Genomic DNA, 26,317 nt, shown 5'->3' on the forward strand with positions numbered 1-26,317 from the left:
AGATATTTGACAAGACCAAGTAATAGTGCGTAATATTATCGACTTGAAATTACTCAAAGTTGATTATCCTCAGATATTTGACAAGACCAAGACGTAGTGCGTATTATTATTATCGGCTTGAAATTACTCAAAGTTGATTATCCTCAGATATTTGACAAGACCAAGTAGTAGTGCGTATTATTATCGACTTGTAATTACTCAAAGTTGATTATCCTCAGATATTTGACAAGACTAAGTAGTTAGTGCGTATTATTATCGACTTGAAATTACTCAAAGTTGATTATCCTCAGATATTTGACAAGACCAAAGTAGTAGTGCGTAAATATTATCGACTTTGAATTACTCAAAGTTGATAATCCTCAGATATTTGACAAGACCAAGTAGTAGTGCGTAATATTATCGACTTGGAATTACTCAAAGTTGATTATCCTCAGATATTTGACAAGACCAAGTAGTAGTGCGTATTATTATCGGCTTGAAATTACTCAAAGTTGATTATCCTCACCTATTTAAAACTCTATCATAAGACAGGCACTTATAGCGTGATTAATAAGGCCAGATTTATATATAAACTAATTTAATGTATATTGTTTTCGTGGAATTCAATTCAAAATTAGTCAATAAATTGTTTATATGTATCTTTTATTACTCAACATTTTGATTTTAAGATTACTATTTGGTTTACATAATATAGTAGAACGGAAATACAAAGAAAGCTGTACTTTCATCAGTTTTTGGTTGTTACAACCATTTTTGGCATTCCAAATTTACGGACTGTAGAGCTTTACCATTGGAAAGAATCATCCAACGCTAAAAAAGATTATAAAAGGTAGATAATTCAAACTATGTTAATGTTTTGGATTATTTGAATTCAATTCACAACTACTCTAGCTTATGTAATAAAACGTGTAGTTTAAAAGTTCGCAATAATTTTGGTTTTTAAACGCAATTCTTTTTTGATTATTTTAAAAGCTTATACTTCCCTTTGAATGAACCTAATCCATTATATTATCACACACTTTCCTTATGCACCCCTTATTTCTCTCCAGTGTCGTAGAAAATTATGTCAACCTTCTTAGGAAACCAAACATTGAATTATGTTCAGTTTTGCGCGATCGCTGGTCTTATATTTGATAAAAGTCATATCTCAAGCCTAAGAAGTACTCCCGTGTAGATTATACTATACTACTGATAACTACCCAGTAACTTCTTCTTACGTTCCGGCCTGGGTAAGTTACTACTACTTGGAATGAGTCTTTTTTTATATTAACTTCAAAAATTGTCGTTTCCAAGTCTACTACTAAGTAGTTTCTACTTTTTATTCATTTTTCCCATTGAATGCTAAAGAATATGTTTAGCCATATGACAATACTAGTGTTGAGTTCTACAGAATTAATACTTATTATAAACTTACTATTAACAAAAATGAGTTCAGTTATTTTCAGGCATAAATTAACTCCTCGCCATTACAAATGTTCCGCAAATGCACGGCCTTTTAAATTTCACAAACCTGATACAGTAAACTTCCGTTCACCCGGCACGGTCTGGTCTGGAGGCATGCCGAATCAAATATGCAGATTATTGGATATATCAGATAAATAATGTAGACATAATAAATAAACTAATAATCACATTCAGTCACGTGACTAGAGTGTAACCTACATCACCCGAAGTCGGCGGAATATGATGCATAAACTCTTCTCCACGCCCGCGTAAACGCTACGTCCACCACGAACGGAAATAGCGTATTAATTAAAAATAATTGATGTATTGCATTGTGCAGGAATACGTTACTGAATATTTTGTGCGTGCCGAGCTATAGGATGCCGGACTATCAAGCGTGACGACCTATAGGATGCCGGATTACCAAGCTTGCCGAGCTATAAGATGCCGGATTATCAAGCGTGACGATCTATAGGATGCCGGATTACCAAGCTTGCCGAGCTATAGGATGCCGGACTATCAACCGTGACGACCTATAGGATGCCGGATTACCAAGCTTGCCGAGCTATAGGATGCCGGACTATCAACCGTGACGACCTATAGGATGCCGGATTACCAAAGTTTGCCGAGCTATAGGATGCCGGACTATCAAGCGTGACGACCTATAGGATGCCGGACTATCAAGCGTGACGACCTATAGGATGCCGGATTATCAAGCGTGACGACCTTTAGTATGCCGGATTACCAAGCTTGCCGACCTATAGGATGCCGGATTACCAAGCTTGCCGAGCTATAGGATGCCGGATTATCAAGCGTGACGACCTTTAGTATGCCGGATTACCAAGCTTGCCGAGCTATAGGATGCCGGACTATCAAGCGTGACGACCTATAGGATGCCGGATTACCAAGCTTGCCGAGCTATAGGATGCCGGATTATCAAGCGTGACGACCTTTAGTATGCCGGATTACCAAGCTTGCCGAGCTATAAGTTGCCGGATTATCAAGCTTGCCGTGCTACAGGATGCCGGATTACCAAGCTTGCCGAGCTATAGGATGCCGGACTATCAAGCGTGACGACCTATAGGATGCCGGATTACCAAGCTTGCCGAGCTATAGGATGCCGGATTATCAAGCGTGACGACCTTTAGTATGCCGGATTACCAAGCTTGCCGAGCTATAAGTTGCCGGATTATCAAGCTTGCCGAGCTATAAGTTGCCGGATTATCAAGCTTGCCGAGCTATAAGTTGCCGGATTATAAAGCTTGCCGAACTATGAGATGTCGGTTTAATATAATTTTACTGTATTTGGAATTAATCGTGCACGGAGCTAAGATTATATAACGTCCTGTTGGTTGCACCAACATTACTTGCTGGACAAACCTATTCATTTACTATAAATTATAGTAACTTTGTCAAGAAGTCAAAACCTTCAAATTGAATGAAACCTTAATACTGTTTATTATGACCCCCAGCGTAGCACCCGCCGTGATAAACAGCTTCATTTCCGAAAAGTGAGACAGGAGGTGGCCAGGAGAAGCTTCTCTTGTTTCGATCTCACCATGTATAATGGCCTCCTCGAAAGTGTATGGCATATTTCTAGTTTTCAATTTAAGATCTATCTAAAAGTGTTGTACCTGCCTTGTTGATCAGGATTATTTATTTTATTTTACTTAGTTATAATACTAGTCACAAGAATGATGTTTGACATTGAATTGTACTGTACACAGTTTTTTGAGATATGTCTGACATTGAGATATGTCTGAAAAACGCTCGATATTAAAAGCATATTTATTTATTCAATTCTTTTCAAGTAGCTGTACCGATTCCAGAATTATTGTAAGGAAACCCTAATTTCCTTCCATGGTAAGCATGGAAGTTCACTCACATTTGTGCACTCAATTTAACACTTGACGAATGAATGGCAATGGGGTCTTCTTTCCTCCAGATACCCTTTCTTAGTAGCGTCTTTATAGAAATATTTGGATTACAATCTTGGTTCAACTCAATTTAAATCTAAGATAAAGTGTTTATTCGTAGATGATATTTTAGTTCAGTTTCTTCACGGTTATATCGAACTAACTACATTTTTGACTCGCATAAACAGCATTTCTCCTTAACCAAAACTGTATATGTCACGCAAGAAGCGCTCTTTTTATGTTTATTAAAATATAGTTACGTCCTAAAGAATAGGTTTATCGAGAGAAAACACACATGTCAGTATCCTAATTTTCAGTCTAACAACTTTCTCCAACACTTTCGAAAATAAGTTGCTTACTAAGTTGCATGTTGTTACTAAAAACAGCTTGTCCTGACACAAATACGTGATAATGCATGGATTCAAAATAATGCAATCGGTCTTACACCAAGTTAGGTATTGTTACTCTTAGATAACACAGTTTAGATACTCGAGTTTGAAGTTTAACCACAAACTAACCAGTAGAGCTAAAAACGAAAACTACATTAAAATTTAGCATATTTATTTTTGCGATTAGGCATGTGAAGAAAGCCATTTACGAACGATAACTTCCAGTTGTTATGTCGTTAAGAATGCAAAAAGTCACGTGTTATTTTTTTTACCAAACTCCGTCTTTAAAAATTTCTTAACTAGGAAACTTGTTCTTTGTTTAAATTTTCATGTTGGCGATGGAAGGTTTGACAGGATAACAGGATTTCGGACATTTGCCATCGTTATGGTTGGTTACAAAAGGTGAAAAACAACGTTTCGAGTATTGGAATCTATCCTTTTCGTCAGGTGGGTAAGATATTAGTACATACAAAAATAAAAAACAGAAAGAAGAAAAGCAAGGAAAGAAAAGGGTTCAAACATACTCAAAAGCTACTTGGAGTCTAGTCCAGGCGTTGTTACTGCTGAGAATGCAAGTCCCGTGCACAAGTCACGCGTACGAGAAACACAATCACACACCACACCCTGACGAAGAGGATAGATTTCAATCTTCGAAACGTTGTCTTATACCTTTTGTAACCATAACGATGGCAAATGTCCGACATCTTGTTATCCTGTCGAAAACTTGTGTTCTGATTAAGGCCAAGTATGTATACAAGATAAAAAAACACACCACTGGACTGTTTTCAAGAAAAATATTTTCCAGTTTTAGAATTACATACAGAATTTTGCGATTAAATTACCTTACAATTAATTACTTAAGATAAAATTATAAAAAATAACTATTGTTCTGGACCTGGCTTCCTTACTTAGGACCGTAATTCATACAAGATTAGGGAAATTAAACATCGTATTAGTTCATTGTATGTATCAACAACATAATTGGGAGAGACATTCATTGGAGCGTGTTGTTATATAAAGCTACAAAACACCTTTTTGTTAAATTAAATCACTTCTCTAAATTTTGTTCACATTTAACAAATATTCTGTATCTTTAATACATTATACTTAAAGAACTAAAAAAAAAACTAAAAAGGTCGAATTCCCCTCTCCTGTAAAACATGCGAAATTTTCTTTATTGCATTTTAAACATTTTTTTTACGGTTTCACACCTGACGAAGGGAGTAGATACCGGTTGTAAAACGTTGTGTTTCTTGTACCACATGGTGAAGAAAAACTACAGCATCAATTTAACCTGACTTGCTAAATACTACCAGTACAGAATTAAATCAATTAGTACAGTTAATAGTTAAGTCATTATTGTTAAATAATTGATCAAATAAACTATTATCACTTTATATCAATACTTATATGTATAAATAAAATAGCAAGTGCGTAACCAACATAAAAAGTAATATTTGTTTTGTTTAAACTGACTCTGACAGAACCACACTTTTCGAGTAATTATTAGTCAAAATAATGTAATATGACCGAAGCAACAGCTTTTCATATACTCGTAGAAATAAGGCAGATATATGTAGGACTGAGGAATACTATTCTGTTCTTGCTTATAAATTAAATTCTATTTTTTAATTTATAAGCAAATTGCAAGATATTGTGGTACAGAACTTGTTTTTCTCACCCCTAAATTTAGAACCACTCAGTTTATTTGCGTTGAAAAATGACATGATATTACATGCTTAATTATGCGGACTGGTTGGTAAAACAGAATAAAACCGTTCGAATTTTAAAAGACTAATCGTTTTGAAAATTATACTCTACCAAGAAGATAAAATGAGAGTTAGAAACATTATACTACAGTCGGGGGTACAGAAGAGTATTTATATCCTTGTCTTCTGCCTGATAAAGTAATACCAATCCCATAACTGACTAACCTCTTAAATTACAGCACATCCCGTCCAAACACAATTAAAAACCTTTCAGTCTTAAAAGAGTTGTTCTTTTAAGAAAAGATAATCCTTGATGAGAAAGAAAGAGCAGCGGAGATCAAAGTAAGCTTAGTGAGCAAAGCCGATCAGAACAAAGGAAGTAATTACAACACTGGCGTAGACGGAGTAATGAAAACGGAGTGGAATGAGGACTGAATGGATATCCAGTCAGGAATGTCTAAACGCCTCATGCGTTATTGTTCAGCATAGGTAAAAAGAAGGCTTTTATATGGTCAATTTCGTATTAGCCGTTATTTGACTTTTAGCTTCAGTATTTCTTGCTCTATATTTATTCTTTTAATTCTCGTCTCTGTTGTTTTACCCCTTATTTGTCATATCCTGGCATGTTTATAATTGGTTTCTTTTACTCAATTGTCATCGTCTGTGGTTGTGGCTATTACGAGAAAGATATGAAGTTTATCGTATTAGCTGCGTGATTACAACTGTCTTTAGACAATTTTTATTTCGCAGCTAGTATCATATATATATATATATATATATATATATATATATATATATATATATATATATATATATGTATATGTATATAATATTCAAGGTGCTCAGAACGCTCCCAACACCAAACCTTAAAGGTTCAGTTCGTGAAATATTAATTTACATTATTTAAAGTGTTTTGAATAATTTTAGGAGTTTGTGTATTTAAATCACTTCGATTAATTAACTTAAGTTTGAGTACTTGCGTTGTATACTTCATAAACCCAACTGCTAATATATTAGTATAAACATAAAACAGATATAAACCAAAGGTTCTTACTGTACCAGAATAATAATAGAATGTTAATTTTGAAATTTTATAATATGCATACGTATACGAACAATACCCATTAAATCGACACAGTGCCCAGTGTTTTGCATGTTTTGTAATTATAATAATATAGTTTTTTTTAATTTTACAAATTTTTTAAATTTCCCTTATAATCCCTTGGATTTACAGTACAATAAATATTGTTTGAAATTTTATTAGATAATGAAATAAAAGCAGTTTCCAAATGTTAACTTCACCGGTAAATATTTGAACTTTAACAAAACGTGTAATCATTGTATTTGTTACTTAACCATTTATTTTATTTAGTGCTCTTCCAAAAGAAGGAAAGCGTTAACGCCTAAGCACTTTTTATATTTTGCAGATCGTTTAGGCAGAGGGTTCAGCTCATGAAAAAGGCTGACATATTCAAGGCAGAAGGAAGATATACATTCTTTATTCCTGTAGATGAGGGCTTCCAGGTAAGCTGAAATATCACTACTTATAAATCATATTGGAGTCAAATGCTAAAATTTGATTTCTATTATAGCTACTATGTATGTATATATATATATATATATATATATATATATATATATATATATATATATATATATATATATATATATAACTATGTGCTTCGTTTGAAACGTCGTTGTTAGAACACCGGACTTGCAAAATACTAATTTAAAACAAATTAACTTTTAATTCATGCAATGAAAAAAATACAATACCATAATAATATATCTTAGGAAATGCAGTTCGAAACATAAAGAAAATTCTTCATTTCCTTCAAGGATTCATTTAATAATATTTTCACCCATTGTAGTGGGAAGGGATTCTAAAACTTTGCTAGCCTAAAAAAGTATAGAGCAAACTCATTAACGAAAAGAGCTAAAACATTTCCGAGTTTATGTAATAGCAGACGGTGTGGGTATACGCGAGGCTTATACTAAATATAATAGATACCATAATTGCCTCATAAACATAATGGATTGATCAACAGACAATGGTTTTGGTGATCAGGGGACTGATATAATCCATGTATATTTAATTAAACTAGATAATGTATCGTCCGGTTGATTTAATCATTGATTATATCGATAATAATTGGATAGTGGTTCATAATTATATTATTATGTTGACTCGGTTTAATTAAAATAAAAACATAGCTAGTATTTTCCTAATTGGAATTGTCTGAGAAAAAGATTTGACTACGTATTCAGTTACGTGGAAATGACGTATATACTGAGGAAATGTGGAAGCTATTTGTGATATTACCTGTTAAACTGTAGGAGTTGAAGTGGAAACAGTGTATCAAAACTGTTTCAGCATTTATTTCATAAAGGTCAAGTGAGTGCTATCAAACAAAGAGAGTCAATCGTTATTACTGTTTTGTTATCCAATATTTCAGCCCTTGAAAAACAATAAACTTGGTGTTATTTCATCAAACAGAAAATTTAATTTTCCTTTTTCACTTCTACATGAATAATCATAACAGTTTAATAATTGACCCTGTCTTTCCATTCATGTATGAATACTTTCGAAAGATAATTTCATTCTTTATTGTTAATGAACTTTTTGGTCTGAATACGGATCATAACATTAAAATAAAAGTAATCCAAAATTACTATTAGAATATTTCTACAAGTGTTGTGCAAATATAAACAACACGAACGTTTATATGTGCATCCCTTTGGCCAAAAAATTAAAAAAGAGAACCAAAAAATCTTACGACTTAAGCACATTAAGGAGTGATATATTTGATACCCGAATTTATTTTGTTTAGTTTCATATTACTTTTATTTTACAGTTGCCAAACAAAGCCTCATTTGGCTTTGGCTGACTCTATAAAGGCTAGAAGGACAATTTGAACATTGTAATGACAGTTTTTATGAGTTATAATTAATAAAACTACGCGGATATTACCATACAACAAGGCCATCAAAGCTTAAACATACCTACTGTGGCAAGTTCCATAGTAATGTTCAAAAGTGTATAAATCAAAATGATACATTTTAGAAGTAAGTTGTCAAGTATTACACTTGATCACAGTACCACGTCATCACTGATGATTCACCAAATAACTAAACACCATGTTTTATTACATTCGATTCATTTGAACTACCTACTAACTGTGCAAAGTTGAGTGCACTGAGCACATAAACGATTTGTGAGAATTTGAGTTGGGGTATAAACTAGAGTTTGTACATTGTTGTTGTTGTTGTTGTTTGTGTTGTTTGTATCAGTTTTATTGCGTATTTTGTCACAATTGTTTACATATATGATGGTTGTGACTGTTTCCTATAGCCACCTCCTCGGCCAGAGAAGATTGACGAGAAGGTTATTGACGGCCATGTGATCCCTCGAGAGGTACTCTTCACGAACGCTGCACAGGAGGAGGTCGAGCATGAGACCCTCGCGTTTACTGACATGATGAAGGTCACCATCTCCTTCAAAACCGAGCACAGTCTCAAGGGCAGCAAAAGTATGTGAGACAACAATTACACGATTTATTCTGTCTTGTGCTAAATTGTCTATTGCGAGTGAAAATTGATTTTTAAGGGGTTATTTATAAGGAGATCATTTTTATTACCTTCTTTGGGAATCGAACCCTCGAGCTACAGCCTTCCTCCCACGATGCTGTGAAGGTCAATTTGCATATGAAATCATAATCTACTTTTTAAAGGGTTTATACAACTGTTAATTGTGACTTTTTGCAGTAAAAGAACTACAACAATGCAAATTACATTCAAGTTATAAACAATAATAAACTTCTTAACGTATTTCAAAATCCTATTCTAAAAATGTATTTCTAATAGCAACTTGGATATATTGTTGTGATAGTTGTATTGAAAAAATTAAAATTGAGTCATATAAAAGTTGTAAATACATTGTTTTACAAGCATAGGATACTTAAAAAAAATTATTTAAATCACTAATGTATTATTCTAATGCCTTGAGGTAGACGCTTAAAGTAAATAAGTATATTGAAATAATTTAAATACAGTTTTAAAATTGTTAAAAAATTGAGCAACCTTGGTGAAGTCATAAATATAAGGAAAATATTCATTAAAACAAACATAATTTATCTATTTTAAACGTACAAACACTACAAGAAACATATAGATAACTAAATAAAAGTATATAATAGAAAATTTTACCTGATTTTGGTTAAAAATGCGTACTAAAATACAGAATAATATTAGTGTAACCTAAACCAAGTTTTTTAAAATATTATTTTCCCTTCATTTGTAATTCTTTATCATACATTGATGTCTTTTATTTGTAAATTTTATTAAATTTGTATCTAGAAGACTTTTGGATATGCAGATATGCATGTGATAAATTATTTGAATACATTGGTCAGTGCTGTTGGACTCTCGGAATGTGGTTGTCATTGTGGTGTAGTCAGTCCTGACTTCTTTTCAAATACCTATCTTCATCATCTACCAATTTTTGATTCCGTATCATCAACAAAAGCGGGATTTCACAAATGGCTGAATCTGTGTTGCAGCATACGTGAAGAGCCACACTATTGTTGGAGATGCAAACCACGCTGAGGGAGTTGTGTTGGCCGAGATTGTGAAAGCCAATATTCCTGTCAAGAACGGAGTTGTCCACCTGATACACCGGCCCCTCATGGTGGTGGACACTACAGTTACTCAGTTTCTGGAGGTCAGTCTGTAATATTTAGATACATGGTGTGTTCAATAACTAACTGGAATTTTTATGATCGATTTGAAGAATCCAATTGTCAAGATTTTTCATTATGTTGGTACTCATGCTCCTAAAGTATAATAACATTTCCAACTGTATTTATTGTTTACTTTTTCAGTAGCAGCTGCAAAGGTTAGACATGTTGTATTAACTCAGCGATTTCCGTTTGTTAAATAAATTGAAACAAAGAATTTGAAATTTTGTGTGATAAATGAAATAATGTGTGACAAAGTGTGGGAAGTTTTAACGAATGTCTATGGTGAGACTGCTATCAGTAAAACTAGGGTTTACCAGTGGTAGGAACGTTTCAAAAATGGCCGTCAAGACATTGAAAATAACGAACACTTAACAGCACATCAACAACCTATGAATACTTGAAAAGATTGAAGAAACGTTTATGAATGGTCGCCGTATTACGATCAGAGAAGTCGCTGATGATGTTGGCATATCAATTTGTTCATGGAATTAATTTTTTTTAAGTTTTGAGTATGAAACGTGTGGTAGCAAAATCTGTTGAAATTTTTGAATTTTCATCAAAACAGCGGCGAATGGAAGTTGCTCAGGAGTCGCTAAATGAAGTCAACAACAATGCAGAATCACTGAAACTTGTTATAACAGGTGACGGCGAAACATGGCTGTACTGATATGACGTCGGAACCAAGACTCAATAATCCCAGAGGAGCCATTCTGGATCGCCAAGACCGAAAAATCTCGACAAGTGCAGTCGAACGAGAAGGTTATACTCACTGTGATTTTAATGGCATAGTGCTTCAAGAATTCTTGCCACAAGGTCAAACTGTTATTAAGGAGTACTACCTGCAAGTTCAACTCCGTTTGCGTGAAGATATTCGCAAAAAAGGCCGGATTGTGGCAAACAATCCATGGTTTTTGCACCATGACAATGCACCTGCTCACACGTCATTGATTGTTCGTAAATTTTTAACAGTATTGTAACGGTGACCAAGCCTCCATATTCACTAGACATGGCTTCGTGTGACTTTTTTATTTCTAAAAATAAAGAGAACCTTTAAGAGTTTTACAACCGTCGTTTTACAAGCGTAGATGACATTAAAAGTGCATCGCTGAAAGACCTAAAGGCCATCTCAAAGATCAAGTTTTAGGAGTGTACCGTAGATTGGAAGAAACGTTGGATAAAGTGAATAATATGTAAAAGAGACTATTTTGAAGGTGATAACATTATTGTAGACGAATAAATATGTTTTTATGAAAATTCCGGTTACCTTTGGACATCTCTCCTATGTCCTCCCACAGTTTACCATTTTTGGCTGTTTACTTGAAAATATTCAATATTACTGTACTTAAACTCCTGCAAAAACATGGTTGTAGAATGCCACATTTTCATCCTGCAATTATACCCCCTATTGTCCTATTTAGCTTGTTTACCTTACTCGTTTTTAACGCTGGTTTCCTTGAAGGACTAATCTAAGTTAATATTGGACTAAGACAATATGTTTTAAATTTGTGTTAATGTAATTAAACATCTAAAACTGAAAAGTATACTGAATAAAATTGCAAAATAAAATGAAAATATGCCTACTCTCAAATTCTATTATAATAGCTGTGAATCCTACGAGTCGGTGAGACAAAGTTCAGCCAGTCTGTAAAATTGAAAGCCTAATTTCCAGTTTTATAATTTTTTTCCAAGGTTTGCCCCGTATAGAGCGTATATATTTTGTATACAGAGAAGTCATACAAAGCTTTTCAGTGTGGTAGGAATTGCTTAGCAGACCCCGTCATCGAGACAGAGGTACCAGTACATCCTCAATATCTGCCAGCATATTTATTCACTGATATTACACGACTGGTTCGTACAGGCGATCCGGTATACTCTAGGGAAGTTATAGCATGACCGGTGGGATGCGCGTGAGGAGTGGAGGAGTTGAGCGCGTGGGGGCACAATCTAAAGTAAGGGAGGGAATACGGTGCTACTAACCCTACTGAGAGTTTTCGGCTCCCGGCTCATAGTGGTGGCGGGAGCCAAATATTGTAGTGTTTGCCAACATTTCTAGACCCTTATGTTCTTACCACGGTGGTCTTTTATGATGAGCAATTTAGTATAGGAGACCTTGAGAATATTTGAACATTTCTAGACTCTTTTGAAGTTACGGCGACGGACTTTTATGATGGGGAATTCAATACAGGAAATCTTGGAAATATTGGGACCGGATGTACGTGATCTTAACAATGACTATGTTCTGCCGAAATTGTGTTCATAGCTCTCCCTTCTTAATGAGTTCGCAGTAGAGATACCTGGTGGTAAGAAAGGGTGCTCATAAATTGGGAAAGGGTAGGAATTTACATTATTCTTGATCTCCAACGACGACAACAGTTCAGAATTAATTGTAATTGATACGCTTTGTTAGCCATTAAAATTCAATTTCTCATATACTAACCGTGTAAGCTTCAGGATTTACGATAGTAGATACAATTATACAATACAAAATTTTCAACTGACATAGCCTAGCTGCTAAATTAAAAATTAATATAAAACTGGTTAAACTAATTTTGCCAATATACACAGTAGAATAAGAAAAAACTCAGTTTTATCTACCAACTTGTATCAAGTTAATTTAATGATGTATACTTAAAATAACAATAACGCCAACGATCCACACGCAATAGTTAACATAAAAAACCCCCATTGCGATATCACTGTATTTAAAAAAAAATTTAAATATTGGAATCATTGCCTTTCAACATAAATTAAACATATTACTAATTGTTATTATGTTCTTACCTTGTACATGCACTGTTGACAGAACTACTCCTTGAATTTCGCTGCGCTTAATAACACTCAAAGGGCACAATCCCCGTTAAGCCATCATCACCGCTGACACTATTGTCAACGATAGGTTCCCTGTCTTCGTCACTGCCACTTTCTTCATCCCATTCGTCACTATCGGAGTCCTCGCCGAGTCTCACAACAATCCGTTCTGTCATTTCGTCGATTTGACGTTCGAGTTCCATATAAGTTTGTTCCACAGATATCGTATGATCACACCTTTTCCTCCAATCTTCTTGAGTGATCGAATCACACGTTTCCTTCACAAATTGTTCCACCTTATTTATATTAAATGTCACATTTTTCTTCGCTACTCTTTCTTTAAGTAGGCTCCAAATTAGTTCAATTGGATTTAAATCTGAATGGTAGGGTGGCAGGCGCAAAACAGTGCGTCCACTTTTAGAAAATATTTCATCAATTTTGTACTTTTTGTATGTGGGCTTGTAGACTTGTATAAGATTATACAATTTGGGTTTGAACATAGTGCTTGAGTGAACAATGTTACGCTCGGAAAGCCATTTAATCATTTTGGCCTTTCTGCTTGATGTTGTTGGTGCAGGATCGTCTTGTTTGTTGTGATAGGGGGCGTTATCTATCACAACAACAAAATTATCTTTCAAATTTGGAATTAATTTAGTGTTTACCCATCTTTCATAATTCTCGTAGTTCATGTCATCGTGATAGTCCCCTGACTTGTTCCCTGATTTGAACGTAAGTAGAGCATTGTTAATAAATCCACCTTCCCCGCCTGCGTGGATAATTATAAGTCGTTGTCCTTTACTTAGAGGTGTCTTCAGTCCCGAAGTGGTACCATCTGTTCAACCATTGGTTTTGGTGTGCGTTGAGTGAATATAAATATATGTATAAATATATGTACATATACATATGTATATATATATATATATATATATATATATATATATATATATATATATATGTTTCATCCATGTACACTATTGGCCTTTTTGATTTCTATACTCGGCTAAACGTTTTAAATACTTAATACGTAATTCACGGATGTCGAAACGTTCGGTTAAAATATTTCTGTTGTTAGTAGCTTTTTTCCAGCGGAATCCCAACTTCTTCAATATTTTGGAAGCGCCCACTTACTTCCCTTAAAATCTATTTTTTCCCTTAACACATTTAATAATGATTTCAATGTAGGCCGTTCGCCTTGTTGTCGATGAAAATTATTTATTGTTCTTCGAACTACACCCAAATCAAAATTGTCCAGATCACTTTTAGTATGTTTGCGTTTTCTTACTTTGTTGGGCGTACTAAAAGAATTGCCAATTGGACTTATTTTTTTCCTCCTTCAAAATTCGTCTCAGCGTGCTTTCTGAAATTCCAGTTGCCTCTAAGACACGCTGTTGAACTTTCTTCAAATTTATAAGTGTGTTGGTTTCTGCTTCCCGTTTCATAAATATGGTAAACATTTGCAATCACTTCTCTTGTTTGGCTGTGTATAACCTTTCTACCTCCAATTTTACTTTTTACATTACGATCCATCACAAACTCTTTACTTAAAACGTAATGAGCACAACGCAATTAATTCACAAATTGTATTACAACTCGTGAATTTGGCACAAGCGAATGTTTTTAGGGCGGCACATATAGAAGACTGGTGACCGAAGTTCACAAGGCTGAATACGGCAACAGACTGAGCCGCTCCACCCCCCACCACTTTAGTTCCGTCTTTGCCTACGGCGCATCTCGAAGTCACCGGTCATGCTATAAATTCCCTACAGTACACGGGGCAACTTGATCGCTCGCCCACTCGCAAATTGGTGTAAAGACTATCAGGTCACATTTATCGCTCGTTGCAATCATCGCACAGATTGCACAGTCTGGACTGTTCATTCAACAACATTTGGTTTCTGTTAACACTGGAAATCGTCTGATTGTTGAACGACCAATACATCGCCTGCAGCAAGGTTTCTATACATCAACAGCGATTAGACGGACCGGCGACTAGCTTGATCGACCGCAGACGATTCGCGCGTGGGCAGTGTTGCTTATAAGCCGCAATTCCAGTGTCTGACGCCATCGTGAATTGAACGTGGTTAAGACAGGTTCTAATAACCCTAAAAGATGACGTTAACTTTTTTCTTATAATCTTACCCTTATTGTCCTCGGGGTTTTTGTACCCAAAGTTCTGATTAAGGCTATAAGACTAAATTTATTTCTATTGTGAGGTCAGTTTTATTCGAGGAACGCTTTTTTATTTGTTATTCTCGTAACACTTTTATCAGAAGTGCCACCGCAGTAGTAACTTCTTCGAGTATTCGTCAACATTGTGTAAGCACTAAGCCAAATACGAAGATTCCTCCCACCAATTGTTCTAGTTGCGTGCTTTCTTGGAAGCACGGTTGAAAGTACCAAAAACACGCCCAACCAGCAAAATAATAGCTTGGCGACCAGGTTGCATGTTGACGGGTGAATCAGTTGCTTAGTGCACGACAACTTAAGAAAACTATTTATTCTCCGTCCCCACAGCACGTCTTCTCTGTGAAGCACATACCATGCCACAGATCTCAGCGGCTGGCCACCATTTCCTAAAAACTCCTTCAGGTTCCCAACTGTTTGGAAATGGTGTGAAATTGCTGTATGTATGTGTTTTTTATACAAAAAACTATATCTATTAAACCAGTTAAGATAAAGTTGTGAAACTTGAAAATTGTATTAACCTTTGGTAGACCTTTTTAAAATAAAATATTAACACAAGCCTGTCACCCTTTTCAAAATGACGTGTTTTAAATTTTTTAAGTAAAGTAACGAAAGAACCGATTTAAGTATAAAATATGCATATGATACCAACTATTTAGTCAATTTTAGACCAATTCCAACGGTATCTTTTCAAGAAATCTGTCAACGCGTAAGCGAGCACGATCACTTAATATGTATGCTAGTCTTTTGATAGACATCATCTGTTTCAAATAGGTTATACAAATTTTAAAAGATACCAAATACTTTGTAATTTTTATTATAATTCCAACGGTAATTTTTCCAACGAAATCAAATCCGTCAACGCATAAGTGGGCACGGCCACTTTAAAGATACGCTTGCACAAGCGAGGAGCAACACAACATATACCTCTCAACTAGGACATGTTTGGTTTTCCCAACAATTTTAAACAGACGCCCTTTTGAAACGGTTAAAAGTATTTCGTTAATATTTTATTTTCAAAAAGGTCTACCAAAGGTTAATACAATTCTCAAGTTTCATAACTTTATCTTGACTAGTTCAAAATATATAATTTTTTAACACGTCATACAGACAAATAGACGGAAAACTAAAGGTTTTAGGATATATGTACATTGATATGAACTTTTTTGTTCATTTTTCTGTGTAGAACAAAATCCCAAAGTATTGGAACACTTTTACTGAACATCCTGTATATATTGCTCCTATTACACATATTACTCCTGCACATTGGTCCCATTATCGAAATTTTACTGTAAAACATCGATGTAATTTCAAATGAAAATATTATGCAACATTAAAAAATTTTGTATACTTGATTTGTAGAACGAAGGAGAATGAAGGACAACTTATTTATGTATCAACAGTTCTCTCTCGGTAATAATCTCCATTCACACGAGGAATATTCAGACAAGGCTGTACATTGTACTCTTAATATTTTCACAGTCTCTCCGTGGAGCATAACATATACTCCATCATACTTAACATACTCATATTTATACACTGTGAAATTTATATGTTGGTTTAGTGTATAGTTGTATAAATTTGTAAATATAACATGTGTTATCAGACAACTAAAGATAATTCTCGAATGAATAATATCTGTAATTATGTTTTTGCTTTGATAACGAATACAAGCTTGACAAACACTAAGGCCAGCCTGTTAATCAAGTACGTAACTGTGCAGATTGCGATTGCATACGCATGCAGGCAGCTACATTGCGTGATTGCGTTATCTGTACTTTGTATATTTCATTGTCAGCTGTCACAGTCACAATCCACTCCCTGGAATAATGTCAAACTAAAACGAAGAAACGGCAGGGAAAAATTATCAAATGCAATGTATCATTCTGATACGGAAAGGGAATAGACACGACTTTGCGAATGCATTATTCATAAACAGTCATTTTTACTTTACATCGGTATAATGGCGAGATTTATCATCCATGTAAATTATGAGAAATGAAAATCTACCTTTTACGCCCTCGCAAGCTCCTGGGGGTAATTATTAATGATATTATACCGTTAAATTATATCATACTGTCAAGCATTTTTCTCTTATTTACAGTTATCACAGAGAGAGTGTTTAAAGTTGTTGTTTTTAAACAACTGTTAATAATAACACAAATCGTACGCTGTGGGTTTTGAGTCAGCAGATAAGATCTCAATACAAAGTGTTGGCAATAAAAACAAACAGTGATACACATACTACACATTGTACTTCACCTTTTATACTTTTCCAGAGTTTTGGAAAGTAACGTTGTGGCACCGTTTTTGTCATTATAGTTCTATATTCAAAATAGATCATGACCGATGATTATCTTTAAAATAAAGTCGTATTCTGTTGTTTTCTAACGTTCTATTCCTGTGATGGACTAATTTAATGATAAATATATTATAAAAATAGATAAGGTATTTTGAAACATATCCTTTTCAGATCAAAAACGGGTATATTAAATAAAATTCATAACTTATTAATTGTTCTTTTAATATTTAAATATATACTTTTTGGAGATATGCATTTGAATCAGACATGCCTTATTGTGTCATATATTATTATTAATTACAGTTTCTCTAATATAAATAATTCTTTTTTTTATAATATTAGAATATGAATTTTTGATACAGAGTCAGTTTTTAAGTATATTACAAAACATGTAATGTGTTATAAATAGCAACAATTGTATTAGTTAAAGAGGTTGCTTTCTTTAATATAATAATAATGGTGAATTAGGTAAAATAATGTCATTTATACTTAAAAATTCGGTTGCTTTTCTCTTTTATTAAACAATTGGTTTTGGGTTCAAAATATAACTCCAGGAAATGAGAAATATATCTTGATATTCTTAAACGTCTCTTATATGCCTAATTAGGCAAAACTGGTTAAGTTTTTTAAGGCCGATGACACAAAATTGTTTAATAATGGACTTTTCAGTCAAACACAATTTTTTGAAAACAGGTACCCGGTATTCCGTTTTGAAAAAACAAAATTCGATTTTAAATCGGTATAATATAATCGGTAATCGTTTTGTTTTGTTCACATTCTTATATAGTATATGTGGATAGGGAAATCGAAATACAATCATTGATGGACATTTTCTAATATTATTTGTGGGTTTTATCGACTCAACATTTCGAATTTTTACTTTGCTTTATGTGTTGGTGAAAGTCTTCATCACCAAGTGATTTGTAACCTTAGTTTATACGGAATTAAAACGGGTTTTATGTATTTAGATGCCAACTCGTACTCATGCTATAACCGATGCTTTATTAAACATTATATATGGTGAACCAGGCCACCTGGGCACTGATTGTAGCGGTGTAGCAAGTGAAGATAGAAACCTGCCCCTCTTATTTTGTAGCCAAAAAATTCGATAACAATATTTTGAACACCCCAAAAAATTTATAAAGGGTTTTGGAGGGGTGGGGAGGGTTGTTTTGCGAAAATTTTAATGTAAAGGTCTGGCGTGTGTTACTTCATTTTAAAGGTATCTTGTCACAGATCATTTCAAAGAAACATTTTAAATTTATTTTACTGTATATGTAAAGTGTGTTAAGCAATATCAAAATTGCTTTAACAGGTTCTTTATTGTTACTTTATTGAATATCTTATAAAAATCCAAATCCGAGTGTTACCCAAAATTAGTTGAGGACCTACACCTTCACAAAAATAACTAACACAGTTCCGTTCCCCAAAAAGGTTCGACATTTAAAAAGTATTTAAATTTTTAAAATATAAATATCTTGATAACTAAAAAATATTAAACGCAAACGTATGCTTTTTATTACACCAAATTAAAGGTAGTAAAAAACAAAAAAATGTTTTAAACTTCGAATTACCTCAAGCAGTTTTGGTACTGTAGGTACAAAAATCCAAATGATTTAAAGCATTTCATTCATACAATAATTTCTAACAGGACATTTGAACACTACTAATACTAATACTTTGAAAAGTTCTTGATCAATAAATACTTACTTCAAATACTAATACTAATACTAATACTTACAGGTACGCAAACTCTTTCCCATTGTATAGTTTTATACTGTACTTTGTTCTCTCTTATAAATATTTGATTTTGTTTCCGTCAGCAAAAGTTAATAACATTTTGACGATATGAAATAGCTAATGAAGGTTGAAAACTTCCATGGCAAAAAAGTAAAAGTCACTTCACTAAAATATTTGCTCTGACGTATGCAACCTTCCCGCAATACATTGACGGCTTGTACTGAGTTTAAATTCAATGCTTAGTGAGAAATTCGTAAGCTCCACCAAGCACAGCACAATTTTGGGAACAGGGAAAAACATTAAAAGTGTATCATTGGACCACCATCGGGATCTCAAAAATTACTTATTTCATAATAAAGGGCAGATAAGTGGAATTCACCATTTCTTTTTTATGTGGGGTTTTTATTATGTTCTTCAATTCAACTTAGTATTTTAAAACGTTTTTGTTCATGGCGGCATTTTGATAAGGTTTGCCATTTTCGAAATATAAGCAATCAAAAGTTAAATTTTAGATTTTTCTACATTACTAGAACCCTTGTAGATCATGTAAAAATTTATTACTTTAAAAAATGCAGTAATCATTGAAGAATGAGGGTGGAAAAGTAGGAATAATTCCAATTAACTTTTAGAATGAGGTGACTAAAATTTGTAATGGTGATTATTACTTTAAAAAAAATATAACTAAGTGGTGAATTAAATCTATAACTTTATTCGACAATATATGAATTGTAAGTGGTTAAATTATTATATTAATCATCGCAGCTAGTGTATTTAAAACTATTGAAGTACTCGTACAACAATGTGGTGTTATTGGATTTGTTAATATTATATGAAGTCTTTAAGGGTCTATGATTTGAAGTACCTGTATAATGTTTGTTAATAATACTGTTGAATTCCCATTAACACATTTAATAATTTAGAGTTCATTCATGCAGTAAACTTTCATATGATAAGTACTAAAGTTTGAAACGTTACATTCAATTATTATTTAACACTTAAATAGTGTTGTCTTAAAAAAAAATATGTTACACTACACTAGAAAAATCGGGGTTCTTTTGAATTTTGAAGTTGATTAGATTATGGAAATGTAGGCCTGATTTCATGTTGACATTTTCATAGTTTCGAAATCACAAAAATGTATGCAGATTACATCGTACTCTGCCGAATTTTTAAGTATAAATGACATTATTTTACCTAATTCACCATTAGTATTATATTTTTGAAAAACACTCAATATTTTATAAACCTACTAACATATTTTGAAAATGATAAGCATATGGAAATGATGGTAACATACATGAATAACACAAGGCAAATGATAACAATTTTCTTTACAAACATTTGAAATTTATTCACGATCACGATCAATACGTATATAAATAAAGGTAACGTATTTACAGTTCGGTGTGAAATAAATAGTTTCGGAGATTTCATTGTTTGCCCGGCTGAAGTATACATACTGAAAATATTAACGTAGTAAGTACTTTCGCATGTTGAATTCTCTGTCTCTCTACCACTCTACAAGAGATACCGGGAAGCTGTTTTCCTGATTTATTTCTGTTAGGCAATTTTACCCATAAATTTACAGCTGATAGCTTTACACGTCGTGACTTCTGCCCTTGTTTTACTCTTACACTTGTTATTGATGTCTTTAGTACAGCCAAACTCCGGGTATCAAAATCAGAATAACTTTCATCGTACTTTAGCATTGAAATTCTATTGTACCTCATATTTTAATGTGTCAAATTTTAATGTGTTATGTAATAAAATGAGAAATATAACTTTGCGATCGTTTCCTATTTTAAATAAAGGTGGACGGAGAAGTGATGACATTAACAATATGTCACTGTATGTACTGTTTACGTTATTTATTGTCGTATAAGTATGTTCAATAATTATTTCACCTTGGAATTACATACAGTACGTTCTCACCTGATGTGTTATCATTCATTTCTACACTTTCAAGATCCATCTTTATAATATCTTCTGCTGTATAATATATCAGCGATTTTTTTGTGAATTAACAGAAGATGTATACCGCCTATAATAAGTATCCTAAAATTGTTATGATTCAATAACGTACCTAATTTGTGAGCAATATATTGGTGGAAGGGGGGGGGCAAAGTAGTATACCAAACAAATATGTTTATATTTTAAAACAAAAATAAAACAACAATGTTTTCAAACGGATTCGAAAATGTCAGTCACCCTTTATAGGCGTTGAGTTTGGTCTGGTTTTAGTTTTGTAATTTAGGAATTGAAAACGCTTGTATACTTGTTTCGAGACAAGACATGGATTTGTCTTAAATATGTTATTATTAACACCAAAAGGCAGTTAACGTTTAACTTTCTTTGATTAAAGCGTTGTGTTTAACTTCGAGCTGAATTTCAATTCTTACATTTTGGTAAACATTATTATATTATTAAAAGTGTCAGTCAGAGAGTATCACAACTTTGCAATTATTTTTATACATTCTGTGTTGGGGTATTAATTAAATAGAGCGTGAAAATAACTTAGGATGCATAACTTCACAAATAATATTTAAAGGTTGGATTGTGGGTGGCCATTTAAGTTGTTGAATTCCGTATTTTTATGCCGCAGAATGTTTGCCAGCCAATTAAATTTAATTGAGTAATTGGAGCTGCAGTATACTCCTACCTGAACAATACATAGTGCATCAAAGGGATTTCAGAGTTATCTATTCCTACACCTGAATATGAATGTGACCAATACATCGGTGGAAGGATTATATGAATAATGGATGAATGGATACATTTGAATATCTCGTGGTTCATTACAGATTAGAGTGGAGTGCTGATGATACACCTACTAAACTTTGCTGCCATGAAAAGGCTCCGTTGCTGTGGTGGTTATGTGGTTATGAAAAATAAATATTTCTATAGCAAAAATACTCGAATATACTGGTGAAAAATAAAGTTAGATTATTTTACAATTCACAGTATTAACTGCATTTGGTGATAATAATAAATATCAGTTGATTTTCAATTATGATGGATAGGGTAAGGTAAGGTTAATTCGCAGTATAGGTAAACTTCGCATTATTTTCTGTTCCTCTTATTACAGACTTGCCTGTAAAGTTATTAGTTCATACATTTGCCTCTAGGTAGCGAAAGATGTCTACTTTTGAAGAAACACATGTTTCGCCGGTTCTGCTTTCTAGTTCGTGTTGTAAACAAAGTTAAAGGTTATGTCTGACAATTCCTTTAGAGTGTTGTGCTGTTTTACGAGTATATAGTTTGTTTGGTGGATTTAGTTTATATAATACGTGTGTGTGGTAGAAGTTCTGGTGTGGTACATGTTGTTCATGAAACACAGTTTCATTTAAATAGTAGTTTGATAATTCTAACCTTAAAAATAAATAAGCTATAACCTTAGAAACTAGGATGTTTTTGTAAGTAAAATCACTATAATTTTACACGTTCCTGTTACTGTATAGGTAATTTATTTTTTTCGTAAGAAAGTTTGTTGCTATTTTGCCTGATAAAATCGATATACAGACGCATAAGTAATGTTATATTTATTATGCATATTTAAAAAAATCAAATGTAGGCTATTGCGAAATTACCTTACCTTTCTCTTACTCTTTATTTTTTCACTGCGAAATTACCTAACCTGATTAATACTGTGTTTCGTGAACATCATTATTCATATTATTTCAGTTTAACTCTTGATTAAAAATGGTTAAACCTAAAGACAAAGAGCTAAGCAACGTAAGACTTATAGAAATTATGAAATATCTGATCTAGTAAGTGCGGCGAAGAAAGTGAAGGCAGGTGAAGTAACCCTGTACAAAGCAAGCAAGGACTCTGGGGTTCCTTATAATACATTAAAAGACTTTTTAGTCAAAAATGACGATTTAGATCATGCTCATGTTCTCAAAATGGGCAGACCATTCGCCTTGCCCTCAGATATTGAGTTGCGTGTTTTTTAACTTTATTGTTGAAATGCAGGAATTGGGTTTTGGCCTTACAGTGCTTCAAATTAGAAAACTGGCTTATGACCTTTCAGACAAAATAGGCAGATCACACTTTTTTAACACAGAGAAAAAGACGGCCAGCAAATGGTGGTGGTCAAAATTTAAAGAACGCTATAATCTGTGTCTTCGGACACCCGAAAAACTTATCAAGGTACAGAGCAAGCATGGCAAATCCAGTGATGGTGCAAGATTATTTTCAAAAATTAGACAAACTTTTGTCTCAACTGGGAATAAAAAAACCAGCCAAATAGGATCTGGAATGTAGATGAAACAGGACTCACATATGTTGTAAAACCGAATAAAAATAGTGTGTCAAGTTGGGAAAAAATATGTTTATAAAAGAACATACGCAGAACGGGGACAGCTTCAAACAGTATTGTGTTGTGTTTGCGCTGAATGGAAGTTTTTCATCCCACCAATGGTGATTTTTAAAGGGATAAGATGGAGTGACCAACTCAAAGAAAAAACTGTCTTCCTAACTCACTTATTAGGCTATCCCCAAAAGGTTGGATAAATTCAGAACTTTTCCTAGAATGGTTTAAATTCTTCATTGGTGCTATCTGTCCAGCAAGGCCTGTTGTCTTACTGATGGACTCTCATGGCTCGCATGTTGGGCCTGAAGTCATAAGAACTTGCAAAGCAAAATGAAATCTACCTTATGACTTTCCCTGCACACACGAGTCATTTATTTCAACCCCTTGATGTAGGAGTTTACAAGTCTCTGAAAAGTGTCTGGGCTAAATTGTTTGAACAATCACATGGTTACTGAACCCAAACAACATGCCCCAGTCGTTCCCATTTCCACGAGCTCTTTACTCCTGCATTTCTGGAAAGTTTCACTCCTCTGAATATCATACACTCATTCAAGAAAGCTGGGGCTTGTCCTTATAACCCCAACGTTCTTCCTGCAGAAGCATTGGCACCAAGCAGGCTCACTGATCGCTATGGTCCATCTTCACCTGCTACTCGTGTTAGGAAGTCAGGCCTACCTTGTGATCTTGGACAAACACTGTCTACCCTTTCTCCAAAGGACCCTCTGAAGAACAACTGCATGGTGTAGAAGAGCTGCTTGAAGTTCCTCACGCGCCAAAACAAACAACATCTGAAGTTGGAGATATGGCTACGAAGGGCGCCATAAAAAGAAAGAAAACCCCCCAAAAAGAGCCACGAGACTCTTCTGCGAAGTGTCTAAACCCACCCGAAAGAGATAAAATGGATCAACCAAAACCCGGCACTCCTAAAGATAGGCCTGCCAAGCCTGATGATGATTGGAAGTGTGGTGTATGCTTGAAACTGTTCTCGGAGGACGTGAAGAAGAAGAATGGTGCTCAGTGGTTACAGTGTTCATTTTGTAAGTTCCCCTATCACGAAAAGTGCCAGAAAAATCCTACAAAGGAGCTAATTTATATGTGTGACGCTTGTGAGCCGTTTTATGGAAGTGAGGACTCGGATTAACATCAGGTATGCCTATTTGTACAATGTTGAGGCGAAATTACCTACCCACCATTGCGGAATTACCTGTACTAATGCAAAGTTACCTTACCTTGAAAGACTTAATAAAAACAGCTTTTATATATACATATATAATGCAATAAATTTAAAACTAAAGGAAATTTTAAAACTAATATGTGTTTTTTTTTGTATTACATACGGTTTTGTAGTTTTTTAAATAAATATTTCTTGTATAAAAGCCAACTTTTTAGGTTTTACTGCGAAATTGCCTTACCTTACCCTACTGTAGTTTGCGCGTTATATCGGCGTAACAGAACATAATGGAGATTAATGTTCTTGTTCGTACTATATTTAGTCAGAAATTAAATTTATTTTCTATATTTATTTATAAACTATTATCCTCTGTTTAGAGTTTGTAAGCGATGATAGTTGACTCGAAATGCTACTAGGATTACGAATATCTACCCTCTTTATATTGTTAAAAATAGGATATTACGTTTCTAGCATTTGAATCCACCCTCTTCTTCGGGTGTAAAAAAAATTGTGTAAAAGGTTAAACAAGCGCAAAAAAATCCAAATAGTGATGAACTCGCCAAAGCCTAACTAACAACAAAAACGTTGTACCTCTATAATTAATAGGTATGCATTATACCACGCGCGAGCGCACACACACGCACGCATACACACGCACACGGACATGCCCTACGTACCGCAGAAAGTGGGAGGGAGCCTGTGTCTACGTTTGCGAATGTCTCACTTGTATTTATTTTATTTTTGAATTAACACAGACTGAAAGCATCTACAAGGGTCGTTCAAAAACCAAACAACATTTTAATGTAACAATACAGTATAGAATAAATTGACCGACTTCCAGCACTACTTGGTTGATATGCGAGGAAAAAGAACAAAATATTAGACCAAATATAATTGAATGACAGGATACATAAAGTTATACAAATTATGTTTGTGTTAAACCTACCACTACGCGTACATAGTATAGAAAAGATAGTGTGACGTATATTGCTACAAATTTGGTTTTATTCAACGTAGCTTAACAAATTAATTAGTGTTTTAAAATATTGCCGTAACGTTAAAACACGTTCAGTACCCCTGTATGAGCATAAATGACAAATATTGGGGTTCAAAATAATAATAACTGAAACAAAAAAGTAGGGCACAAGGACTCAGCGCCCAATATCAAGCCAAGGTCTCATTTGGCACTTCCAAATCCAGTCAATAGGATGAACAAACTCCAATGTATTCCAGCATTCCGTTACAATCAATGATTTACATAAGTACGATATATTTGCGTCGGTTTTAACTAAAAAAACTGGGTGTTTTGTCATAAACACGCAACCAATTCATTTTGCATTTTAAAAAGATTCTCACTATCGAAAATATGTTTAATCATCCATTCTAAACACCACGCCATAGCACACTCATGAACTAATGTGGTTCAGTGTTCGTCTGACCGTTCATCAATCACATAACTGATATGTCTGCCCCTCTTTTGGTTAGATGAACTTTTTAGTTACATGATTGATCGACTTAATAATCTCTAAGGTAGGGGCGTTAAAAATAATGGAAAGGTTAATTTCGGTATTTTAAAATTATGAATGGCGAATTTTGATAATAAT

At 33.9% G+C, this 26,317-nt stretch overlaps 1 protein-coding gene across 7 annotated transcripts in view; it reads left to right on the top strand.

Annotated features, from left to right (window-relative positions):
* The window catches only part of LOC124368897 (fasciclin-1), a 340,962-nt gene that overhangs the window by 271,752 nt on the left and 42,893 nt on the right, over positions 1 to 26,317 (top strand). For all 7 annotated transcript variants that reach the window (XM_046826405.1, XM_046826402.1, XM_046826407.1 and 4 more), the window contains exons 5-7: positions 6,885 to 6,981; positions 8,810 to 8,987; positions 10,017 to 10,177. In XM_046826405.1, the coding sequence (XP_046682361.1) occupies positions 6,885 to 6,981; positions 8,810 to 8,987; positions 10,017 to 10,177 (436 nt within the window). The remainder of the gene's footprint in view (positions 1 to 6,884; positions 6,982 to 8,809; positions 8,988 to 10,016; positions 10,178 to 26,317) is intronic.

This window comes from Homalodisca vitripennis, chromosome X, assembly GCF_021130785.1.
Source record: "Homalodisca vitripennis isolate AUS2020 chromosome X, UT_GWSS_2.1, whole genome shotgun sequence".
In the NCBI taxonomy this organism is placed as follows: Eukaryota; Metazoa; Arthropoda; class Insecta; order Hemiptera; family Cicadellidae; genus Homalodisca; species Homalodisca vitripennis.